The sequence below is a fragment of the Octopus bimaculoides genome, chromosome 29 (genome assembly GCF_046866305.1).
Source record: "Octopus bimaculoides isolate indiv1 chromosome 29, ASM4686630v1, whole genome shotgun sequence".
Lineage (NCBI taxonomy): Eukaryota > Metazoa > Mollusca > Cephalopoda > Octopoda > Octopodidae > Octopus > Octopus bimaculoides.
In genome coordinates, this window is record NC_142956.1 from 214,872 (window position 1) to 227,371 (window position 12,500).

At 39.7% G+C, this 12,500-nt stretch overlaps 2 protein-coding genes across 4 annotated transcripts in view; one reads left to right on the forward strand and one right to left on the reverse strand.

The window, feature by feature from the left end:
- Positions 1-3,517, forward strand: part of LOC106873050 (cysteine and glycine-rich protein 1) — a 22,071-nt gene extending 18,554 nt beyond the window's left edge. For both annotated transcript variants that reach the window (XM_089345589.1, XM_014920264.3), the window contains exons 2-6: positions 448-593; positions 837-1,011; positions 2,238-2,346; positions 2,665-2,758; positions 3,259-3,517. In XM_089345589.1, the coding sequence (XP_089201715.1) occupies positions 479-593; positions 837-1,011; positions 2,238-2,346; positions 2,665-2,758; positions 3,259-3,335 (570 nt within the window). In that variant the 5' untranslated portion in view covers positions 448-478 and the 3' untranslated portion in view covers positions 3,336-3,517. The remainder of the gene's footprint in view (positions 1-447; positions 594-836; positions 1,012-2,237; positions 2,347-2,664; positions 2,759-3,258) is intronic.
- Positions 1-12,500, reverse strand: part of LOC106873051 (radial spoke head 14 homolog) — a 34,786-nt gene that overhangs the window by 19,128 nt on the left and 3,158 nt on the right. Inside the window, exons 4-11 of one of the 2 annotated variants that reach the window (XM_014920266.3) lie at positions 12,343-12,429; positions 11,415-11,549; positions 11,183-11,259; positions 10,103-10,251; positions 8,999-9,115; positions 8,206-8,311; positions 7,641-7,703; positions 4,550-4,830 (exon numbers count right to left, since the gene is read on the reverse strand). In XM_014920266.3, the coding sequence (XP_014775752.1) occupies positions 4,747-4,830; positions 7,641-7,703; positions 8,206-8,311; positions 8,999-9,115; positions 10,103-10,251; positions 11,183-11,259; positions 11,415-11,549; positions 12,343-12,429 (818 nt within the window). In that variant the 3' untranslated portion in view covers positions 4,550-4,746. Of the gene's footprint in view, positions 1-4,549; positions 4,831-7,640; positions 7,704-8,205; positions 8,312-8,998; positions 9,116-10,102; positions 10,252-11,182; positions 11,260-11,414; positions 11,550-12,342; positions 12,430-12,500 lie in introns of those variants that run through there. The other variant, XR_008267091.2, reaches the window with a different exon arrangement.

Consider the following 12,500-nt stretch of genomic DNA (forward strand, 5'->3'; position numbering starts at 1 on the left):
GAATACAATTTCTTGTTATTAGCATAATACACAACAAACACTCACACAAGTACACAAACATACACACAAAAATACACACACACACACAAACATGCCCACACAAGCACACAGACACTGATGTACACTAATGAAAATACACACACACAAATACACAACCACACACATACACACTTTCACACACACACACACACTTACACATACACATGCACTCACACACACACACTCATACAAATACAAAAATACACACACACATTGCAAGACTAATAACCTGGTGTACAACTCAATATACATAGGCTTCAGAGTGAAGCATCAGTCACGTACAGACTGGAACATGAAACAACTGTAAGTCTATGAAGTTCATACGATAATTGCTTATTCTTTTGTCCTCTCCTTTTCTGATAGACACATGTATAAAACAATGGTGTCCATTTTTCCTTCATCTTCCAGTAAACCAGGAGAGTAAGCCACAAAACTCAAAATGCCATTCAAGCCAATCCAACAACAGAAATGTCCTGTCTGCAACAAGGCCGTCTATGCGGCAGAAGAGAAGATTGCAGGTGGAAATAAATTCCACAAGATGTGTTTCAAATGCAGTGAGTATTTCATTCTTTTAGTTTTTTTTCCCCTTTGGTGGTGGGAAGGAGTGAAAAATTGGAGGAGTTTTCATCTATATATATATATATGCACACACACACATATATAGAAAGAGGGACAGACAGACAGACAGATGACAGATAGACAGATGGAGACACACATATAGAAACTAGAATCCACCTTGCTATCCAAACAACTATACTAAGAAAACATCACTTCTATATTCCAATCTACTTTTCCAGATATGTGTAACAAGATGTTGGAAAGTACCACAGTTGCTGACCACCAGGGTACACTCTATTGTAAGGGCTGCCATGGACGTAAGTATGGGCCAAAAGGTTATGGATTCGGTGGTGGCGCTGGTGCCCTCAGCATGGACACAGGAAGTCAGTTTGGTAACAAAGACTCAGAGATGTCGTAAGTGGCTCCAAGCATTTCATCTTTACCATTAACTTCATCAGTGTTTTTTGTTTTCTTTATTATTAATGTTTTGTAATTTTTTATGTATTTGTTCAACCTGCAGGGAGGGACAGCACCCACAATATTTGAAAGAGGCTCACAGAGTCCAAGGATGGCTTTGTCACGATTAACATACATATATGATGCTGTAGCTAGGACACTCTATAATGAAATCTGTCAGGATAACCCTGTGGACAAAGAAATAAAAACCCACAATATGGTAGAAATTGACCCCAGAATTTGTGCTTTGTACGCCTTTGCCAAACCGCTAAGTTACAGGGACATAAACACACCAGCATCAGTTGTCAGGTAACAGCAAGGGGACAAACACACACACACAAATCATCATCATCATCATCATCGTTTTAACGTCCGCTTTCCATGCTAGCATGGGTTGGACGATTTGACTGAGGACTGGTAAAACCGGATGGCAACACCAGGCTCCAGTCTAATTTGGCAGAGTTTCTACAGCTGGATGCCCTTCCTAACGCCAACCACTCAGAGAGTGTAGTGGGTGCTTTTACGTGTCACCCGCACGAAGGCCAGTCAGGCGGTACTGGCAACGGCCACGCTCAAAATGGTGTCTTTTATGTGCCACCCGCACAAGAGCCAGTCCAGGGGCACTGGCAACGATCTCGCTCGAAAATCCTAATATACATATAAATATACGATGGGCTTCTTTCATTTTCTGACTACCAAATCCACTCATAAGGCTTTGGTTGGCCAAAGGCTATAGTGGAAGACACTTGCACATGGTGTCACACAGTGAGACTGAACCCAAAACTATGTGGTTGGGAAGCAACATTCTTACCACACAGCTACGCCTGCCCCTTTGTGTAGTAATAGTAGACTAAAATGACAATAATCTGGGAGAGTTACAGCACAGAACTTCATTTTATGGTGAGCTTAGAAACTTCTGTGGAAGCTCATGGCTCAGTGGTTAAGGGGTTGGACTCATGATCATAAGATCGTGGTTTCAATTCCTGGACTGGGTGACACATTGTGTTTTTATGCAAAACACTCCTTCTCATGTTACTCCGGTCCACTCTGCAGGCAAAAATGAGTAACCCAGAGAAGGACTGGTGTCCCATCCAGGTGGAGAGTATATTCACCATGAAACCAGCCCTTCTAAGTCAGTGTCATTCAAGAAGGTAACTTGACATTTTTTTTTCACTGTGTTTCAGGAACAAGCCAACAACAGTCCCGTCGGGAGGCGACTCCGGAACCGGACCGAAATGTCCCCGATGTGGCAAAACAGTATACGATGCCGAGAGAGCCATTGGATCAACTGTGGTAGGTATTACACTGTCTGTCGCTCTCTCTTTATTTGATGCTGTGTATGTCTTTGTGTGACTGCATGTATATATGTGTGTGTGTGTGTGTGTGTGTGTGTGTGTGTGTGTGTGTGTGTGTGTGTGTATGTATGTATGTATGAGGAGGTGTTGAAAAGTTTCTGGCTTTAAGGGTATTGTGAAAGGGCTGGTTGGAGGCCCAAGCTTTTGAGTTCTTTCACAGGGTTTAGAAAAAAACTGAAGGATGTTATAACAATGTGACAATAAAGGATTACAACAGGTATTACAATGATTAAGTTTTGCGTTCTCTCTTTTGCAGCCATGGCATAAGGCATGTTTCAGGTGCAAAGGTTGTGGCAAGGCCCTTGATTCCACCAATCAAAACACTCATGAAGGAGAAATATATTGCAAGAGTAAGTTGATTCAATTCTTTGCATGTCTCTTTTTCTATCTTTTCCTTGGCTTAAAAAGCATCCTGTCCACACTGTAAAGTGGTTGGCATTAGGAAGGGCATCCAGTTGTAAAAATCCTTTCTAAAAATGACCTTACCTGTGCTGCTTCCACGTAAAAATCACAAAGTCCACTCTGCTGAGCGGTTGGCATTTGAAAAGGCACTCAGCTTGATAGGTCTTCTCAAGCATGGTACATTGCCAAAAGTCTCAATCATTCATCACTGCCTCTGTGAGGCCCAACATTCAAAAGGTGCTTTTTTATGTGCCACCAGAGCAGATGCCAGTTACATGACACTGGCATTGGCCACAACTACGATTTCACTTGAGGGGTCTTCTCAAGGACAGATTATTGCCCAACATTCGGAGGGTTCCTTTTATGTGTACTTTTTATTCTTTCCCTATTTCTTCATAAATTCTTCTTCTTTTCATCTTTTCTCCTCTCTCTCTCTCTCTATTCACAGATTGCTATGGCAAGAACTTTGGTCCCAGTGGCTATGGTTTTGGCCAAGGTGCTGGTTGTCTGAGCAGCGAGAAATAAACTAGAAAACCAATGGAATGGCGCCAATCATTCAAGACAAGAGTAAATCCGTAGAACAGAGAGGAAAACACGATTGCTTTCTGCAACATGTCATCTTAGCAATGTCACAATGCCAAAGAAAATCTTTTGTGTGAAACTTTAATAATAAAAAGAAAACAAATTTTTTTTTATTTTCCTCCGTCTGTGAGTTTCTCTCCATCTTTCAGTCAGTCAAAAAGTATTTTTTCGTCCTCTGTTGGTTTTTTTTTTTTTGTTTTGATTTATTCATTTTCTTTTTGTATTTTCTGAATTTAATTTAAGTTTTGTAGATTTCAGCAAAAAAATTAATAAAAATGCAATGATTGAAAAAAATTAAAATAAAAACATACACACACACACACATATATCTATACAAATATGTGTGTGTGTATATATATATATATATATATATATATATATATATATATGGTGTGTGTGTATAAAATATATGGAAAATAAATTATTTATAAAAACTCCTTTGAATTTAGAAGTGTTATTATTTAATTTGTTCCCATGGAAACCATTTAACATTCATCTTATATTTTCTCATCTTTGGTAGATGCAAACTGAAAGAAGCCCGTCGTATATATATATATATATATATATGTGTGTGTGTGTGTGTGTGTGTGTGTGTATGTGTGTATATGTTTGTGTGTCTGTGTTTGTCCCCCCCAACATCGCTTGACAACCGATGCTGGTATGTTTACGTCCCTGTCACTTAGCAGTTCAGCAAGACAGACCGATAGAATAAGTACTAGGCTTACAAAGAATAAGTCCTGGGGGTCGATTTGCTTGACTATAAAGGTGGTGCTCCAGCATGGCCACAGTCAAAAGACTGAAACAAATAAAAGAATGAATGGTATTGTCATGGGGCAGTCTTTCACTCTGACGTGCAATCCCATGGTCATTCATCACTGACAGACAGTCTTTAGTCTTTATACATATGAATAAAGGCGTTTTCGGCACTTTGTCCTTCGTTTCCTTCATCCATCAATTTCAATCTCTTTGGTCTTTTCAGCAACACACACCAAAACACCTGGGCGTCTGAAGAGGGTTAAACCAGTCATATCCAGTTCAAACATTGTTTTATGTTCAAACTGGCTGGATCCAGCACCTCACACCTGTCCTACAATGTCGTTCTTAAAAATAAAAAAAATTATAAAAGAAAAAAAAAGAAGATATTTTGAAGAAAGATATAATTTGAAATAAGTTTATTATGTTTGAGAATTAGGGGTCAGTGACACAAGGACTGCAGCAGATGCAGGGGATCAGATGTGTGTGTGTAAGTAAGTGTGAGAGTGTGTGTGTGTATACACGAGTTTCAATTATGTGCCTGTCTATGTGTATGTGTGATGAGTGTGTGTGTGTGTGTGTATCAAGTATGTATCCATAGTTACGGCTTCCAGCAAATGACCCCTAATGCTATGGATGCAGCCTTGGCAACAGCTGGGATAGGGTCAGATGTTATCGCTTGAATCTGCAAATAATAAAAAAAGTTTATGCAATATATTTATATATATACAGATATATATATATATATATATATGTAAAGCTTAGATATGTTTCGACCAAAGATTGGTCCAGGCCATGTCTAACTTAATAGCACCACCTGATAGGATTATCTAAATCCTTTTTACAGTCAAGGTTTGTTTATGGTCCATTCAAGTAGTGAGTTCTTGTTGAGTGAGTTGTATCCAGGTATGGGTGGCTCGTCTGGTATTCCTTGAAGAAATCTGTCCAGACTCCGTTTAAAGCTGATGGGATCCTTTTCCTCTTCAATCAGTTTCGGGACAATGTGAAACAGGGCAGGGGATGTTGAGGAAAAGAAATTATGCCGCAGTGTACCTATACGTTGTAATCCTGAATTGGGCAGGGGACGTATGGCCCGTGGTCCCAGCCTTGGATGAACCTTGAAACTAATGTTCAGGTTGTTTGGGCAATGCTGGCAGTATATTCTCCACACCGTGCAAATGATGTACCGCTCGCGGCAGCACTGGAGAGAGTAGAGTTTCAAGGCTTCAAGGCGGTCCCAGTAATCGAGATCAGTCATGTCTTCAATTCGTTTAGTGAGTGCCCTCTGGGGTGATTCAATCCTTGAGATGTTTTGTTCTGTATGGGGAGACCACAAGGGGCCGCAGTATTCGAGGTGTGGCCGTACAAAGTAGGACAAAAGTGGAATGATGACACCTTGTTCTCTGGACCGGAAGGTTCTTAAGATCCAGGACCTCATCCTACGAGCTATATCGACCTTATTGTTGATGTGGGCACTCCAATTGGTAAAATAAGTATTGTAACTATTACCAAAGTAGCAAAATTCTCACTTGAAAAGTTATTTATACTTTGTTTAAATATAATGACTTTCGTATAGGTGATACAATATATATATATATATATATATATATATATATATATTACGGAGATGCACTTGCATAGCAAGTGACCTGATCTGAGATCGTGTGCTGGAACGAAAACAATTACAGCGAGGAAGGTGTTTGTAAGCCATTTAAAATAACACAAAATCCGTTAGATTCACTTCAACATTTAAATTTAATTCGTCAAAATATTTTCGTCGCTTTGAGACCGCGACCTCTTCACTGACAAAATTCTGTGCTGCATCTGAGAAAGTAACAGTTAGTTCATGATATATACGTACGTGTGTATGTATGTATGTATGTATGTATGTATGTGCGTATGCATGTGTGCATGTCTATACGCATGTATGTATATATGTATATATGTATGTATGTGAGTATGCACGTATGTACTTATGGATGTACGTGAGTAATAGGGTAAGTGTGTAGACGTGTTTGTGTGTGTGTGTGTGTGTGTGTGTGCATATGTATGTATGTTTATGTACTGATATGTGCGTCAGTTCAAGTTGTATACATGACAGTTACTTTGTTGAAGGTTGTATATACGCACATATATACATATGTATATACACATATGTAAACATGCACACACATATATATGTGTGTGTGCGTTTGCCCCTCTCACCATCGTCTAACGGTGAATTGATACACACACTCACAAATATACGTATAATCTTAAAGTATACACACATATACGCTTATCCATCACTACACCTATACATATATACACATATATACACACACACATACATATATACAAATATATATGACACTAATACAAGGATAACGGTTAAAATTCAAATATGCATTTTTTTTTTTCCTCCATAAACATACCACACATAGATGTATCTACACACACTCATATCTACACACTCATATCTACACACACTCATATCTACACATGCTCATACGCCCATGCATGCACACACTCATAGTCACATACACACATGTGCACACACACATACATCTACACACACATCAAACTATATACGCTCATACGGTTATATATAACTACATATATGTATGAACTAGGCCTCTTCCTGACCCTAACTTGTACTAATGAATACCTGTCATGGAATAACCTTGCATATGCTTGTCCCACCCGCAACAAATGAGGCAGACCACCTACCATTACCTCAGCATACAAAAAGACCCATGGCTGGACGAAACCAAACCACCCACCTTCAGATGCACACGACATCAGAACTACTGTCGCACATATCAGTACATAAACATACATACACATGTACATACATATGCACACACACAAACACGTCTACACACTTACCCTATTACTCACGTACATCCATAAGTACATACGTGCATACTCACATACATACATATATACATATATACATACATGCGTATAGACATGCACACATGCATACGCGCACACATGTACACGCACATACATACATACATACATACATACACACGTACGTATATATCATGAACTAACTGTTACTTTCTCAGATGCAGCACAGAATTTTGTCAGTGAAGAGGTCGCGGTCTCAAAGCGACGAAAATATTTTGACGAATTAAATTTAAATGTTGAAGTGAATCTAACGGATTTTGTGTTATTTTAAATGGCTTACAAACACCTTCCTCGGTGCAATTGTTTATATATATATATATATATATATATATATGAACAGACAATGGAGCCTGGTGCGGCCCCTGGCCTTGCCAGCTACTCCCGAATCATCCAACCCATGCCAGCATGGAAAAACAGACGTTAAATGATGATGAGAGGGATGATGTATGTGTGTGTGTGTGTGTGTATTCAACAATATATGTTAAGTTTATATATTTTTCATTGTATTTCCTCACAACACGTTATTGACCCCCCCCCCCACAAACACACACACCAAAGCACAATCATTTAGGGAGTAGTTAAAATATAATCTCCATTTACCTCCTCCACGTGCTTCAGCAAGATCTTCCTGCCACTTGGAGCTTCACTCAAACAAGTCAACGCCTGAAAAAGAAGAAAAACAAAAAAAAAAAACCCATCATTGCTGTGATCGTTATCATAATTGCTTTTATAATTGTTATTGTAACAGGAAAAAAAAATCATCACTATTATAAGTGATGGAGTGGCCCTGTGCAAAGCATCCAAATTCCTAAGGAACCCCCATCTCAGATAATGCCTGACTTTAATGATTCGTAGGCACGTGGTACTTCGTTAGGCAAACATTATATACAATAAAGTATATTAAATGTTTTCACGTGCCAGTGGCACGTAAGAAGCACCATTCGAGCGTGGCCAATGCTAGTGCCACCTGACTGGCTCCCGTGCCAGGGGCACATAAAAAGCACCATTCAAGCATGATCGATGCCGGTGATGCCTGACTGGGCCCTGTGCTGGTGGCATGTAAAACGCACCCACCATACTCTGAGTGCTAAAGGGTCAAACAGCAACTCACACACACACACACACACACACTACAACGTTCGCCCCTGAAAAGGGAAATAATTACCTTCAATGCGTTGGTCCTTACTTCACTGCTCTTGTCTTTGGTGAGATTGACAAGTATATCTAAAGCATGTAGGGCTTTGAATTTGCCAGGGGTTGTGATAGCAATCCTGGGTGACAGGGAAAGAAATTAGAGATACAATATTGATTTGGACAGTTTGATATATGCAAATATCATACAGGCAACATTGTATTATATATATATACATATATATATATGTATAAAATTATTATATATATCATATATTTTAAGAATATCATTACATGTATGTGCATATAGATATATATAGATATAGATATACATATACAATAAAGTAAGAAAATAAAGATTATTAAATTGACAAACAATTATTTAATTTATTACAAAACTGGATAACATCCAGTTAGCAGATTTGCTCCGTACACTCAACACACTATAATATTATTTTTTTACATTATCTCTCCATTTCTGTCAAAGTGCATAGACTCGAAACAAAAGACATTTCCATTTTTCCTGAGCATTAAAATAATACACCTGCTTGTTGTTCCTACACCTGTCTTTGTCTTGTGGTTTTCTATAAATCTGAACTGTATGTATATATGTATGTATATATATACACACACACATACATATACATACATATAAATATATATATATATATATATATATATATATATATATATATATATATATATATATAGACATACATATACATACACATATATACTTAAACACATAACAGAGCTACACACTTCCATCGATAAACAAAAAGAAAAAAAAATTTGCCAGTTAAATGAGTGACGTTGATTAAACTTACATTGTTAAAGCACCAGCAGCCTTGGCCCTCACTTTATCACTTTCATGCAGGAGCAGTTTTGTAAGGGGCTCAACAACGTCATCCTCCACAGCCTTTTCTTTTCCTGCCAATGGAACACTGGTGGGATGCAACCAATAAAAGGAAAGATGGCAACAATTAGACAAATGGGGGTTTCAAAAATATCTATAATTACTTGAATTTTCAGTTGTGCAGCTTTATATAATGTCAATCCAGTTTGCCGGATCAGCTCCTGGATCCAGAATGTAGAGAACATAGCGGCAGCATTGCCCATACGACCTCAACATTAGATTCAGAATTCATTCAAGGCTAGGGCCACAGGTTATACATCCCAATTAAGGACCACAACACATAAATACGCTACAACACAATTTCTTTTCTCTGCCCTATTTAACATTACCCCAAAACAAATCAAAAAAGAAAAAGGTCCCATGACCTTCAAGGAACACCAGATAAGTCACCAATACCTGGGCACATCTCAATCAGCAACAATTCCTAGAGATGAAGTTTAGGGTGTGGAAGCAAGGTCTAGAATCGAAGGGCCTTAGGGTTAACATAGCAAAAATCAAAGTCTTAGTAAGTAGGAAGGCAGACAAATCACAAATCCCTTCCAGTAGATGGCCCTGCTCGATCTGTAGAAAAGGTGTGGGTAGAAACTCCGTACAATGTACCTGGTGTAAGCTATGGACACATAAAAGGTGCAGCAACATCAAAGGAAGGTTAACCGGGAAGATAGTTTTTGTGTGTGGCAGATGCACAGGGGCAATAAACACAGAAGATGTACAGAAAACAGATTCCATCACATGCCAAGGGGAAAAGCTACAAGTAGTTGATAGCTTCCATTACCTCGGCAACCAGGTCTGTAATGGGGGTGGATGCTCTGTGAGTGTAGCGGCTAGAATAAGACTAGCCTTGGCAAAGTTCAGAGATCTCCTACCTCTGCTGGCAGCTAAGGGCCTCTCGCTCAGGATGAGCCATGCTTACATGGTAGTGAAACATGGGCCATGACTGCTGAGGACATGTGTAGGTTTGTTTAGATCAGGACTGACCTGGGGTTCAACAACAACAACAACTATAACCACATACCTGAGATCAAGGACACAAATGGCTGCCTTGGCACAGATGGAAACATTCGGATGGTTCAGAAGATTTCGAAAGGTAAGCATGGCACCGGCAGACAGGGCATCAACAGTATCTACCATCATGCAGAAGTGAAGGGTGTCTAGAATATACAGCTGGGGAAGAAAAGAAACAGGGGTTATATTGTAATACAAAGTGACCCCCCTCCAAAAAAAAAAAACAGAACCCATAAATCTTTGAATAAAATGATGCTGAGGGATCGATCAAGATGAGCAGTGGTTCCAGCAAGACGGGGTCACCCCACCACGCATCAACTGACTCCCTAGCTTGGCTGAGAGAGTGATTTCAGAAGAGACTGATCAGCAGAAAGTGTACCATTGAGTGGGTACTGGATCCACCGAACTTGAAACCCCACCCAGACTTTTATCTGGGTATCTCAAGGATAACGTTTACCAGAACAACCCTGAAATGATTGGTGAACCGAAGGGGTAGCAACCCCAGCAGAAACCAGGGAAATCCCCAAAGAGGAAAGTGTTCGAGTAATTGACAATTTTGTGTGACGTGATGGACTGATGGAGGGGTGCATAGACAGACTGTCGGATTCACAGAAGCAACCATCTTTACACTTTCTGGCTGGATTCCCAAGAACGACCGACTGAGACTCGTTCTTGGCCTACCCCTAAATCTCCAGCCAGTTATAGAGTCTTCAGGCCCCTCCTCCATATGGTCTTATCAGAAGTAAGCTTCATTACAGTTTCCTGCTGAATTCCTAAGAATGACCAACTGAGACTATGCATATTTTTTAACCACCTCGTCCTTGGCCAACCCCTAAGTTTCCAGCCAGTTGGCTCAGCTTAAAGGACCTACCTTGCATTTCATTCCTGATACATCCTAATCCCATGTCCGTAATACCAGAGCTGTTACCTCTCAATGCAGAGAAGTGATGACCCCACCTGCAGAGATTCCCTGACACCTGATCTATGCACCTTGTCAAGCAATATGGTGCCAAAGGTCTTTCAGGGGAACCCCATAAAATGTTTAAATAAAAACATGAAATTCAAATAAACTGAATTCCATAAAACTTACCACAATTTCTGTTTCTTCTTGAGCAAGTTTCTCCACTAATATTTTGACCAGTTTATCATCCAGTACAGCCTGAGCTCCTGGGGTACAGCAGAAAAATAACAGAAAACCAATATTTTTTTATACAGGATTCAGGCAGGACTACGTTGTCAAGAAGTTAAACATTTTCCCCAGCACAGTAAGGATTCTGCCAGCTAACCCTAAATCCACGAAGGAATATTACAGGGATACTTACCAAAGGGGCTTTCTGCTACCATCTCAATAGTTTTATGAGCCTTCAGTCGTACGCCAACATCGGGGTCGTCAAACAGTTCCGCTACAGAGTTTATCATGTTGAGTTCAATGAGTGCAGTCCTTCCAATGGCATAAGCTTGAGGTGAGGAAGATAACGGAAGGAAGATACAGTGTAAGAAAAGACAGGCTGTAGGTATGTGTGCGTTTGTGTCTGTAGGTGTATATGTGTATGCGGACTGGTAACTGTGAGCTTTGGCACACAAAAAGCACCATTCGAACAATGGGCTTCATGGAAACAGTGACAGGTGACCGAGACCTTTGGCGATATACTGTGCTCGTGTTGACCTGTCAAGCTAAGACAGACCATAGTCATGGCTGATGCTAGTATCATGTCAATGGCACATGTGCCAGCGCCACATAATATGCGTTGTTCATGTGTTGAGCCACATGGAGATAGTGACAGGTGATCAAAACATTTGGCGATACACCATGCATCACAGCTAAGACTTTCTCCTTTTTAAAATTATTATTGAAATATTATTATTTCTAAATCTCTCAAACAGAGACATTCAGTAACAGTTCTTTACAGTAAAGGCTATTTGCCAACATTTGAGTGTGGCCATGCTGGGGCCTTTAGTTGAGCAAACCAACCCCAGGACTTATTCTTTGTAAGCCTAGTACTTATTCTATCGGTCTCTTTTGCCAAACTGCTAACTTGCGGGGACATAAACACACCAGCATCGGTTGTCAAGCGATGGTGGTGGGACAAACACAGACACACAAACATATATACACATACATATACGATGGGCTTCTTTCAGTTTCCGTCTACCAAATCCACTTACAAGGCTTTGGTCGGCCCAAGGCTATATTCGCCTGAATTGAATTAACACAAAAAACTCTGATATTCAATAAATGGTATTACTTACAAGCAATGATGAAAAGACACTCAACAGACAACTGCCTGACAGTCACATCCTCGTCAACCAGTAAAGTCTTCAAAGAATGGACAATTCCTGAGAGAAAAGAGAAGCAGAAAAAGTTTTCTATCACATCTTTGAAATAATTCTTCTAACTGAAGACACAA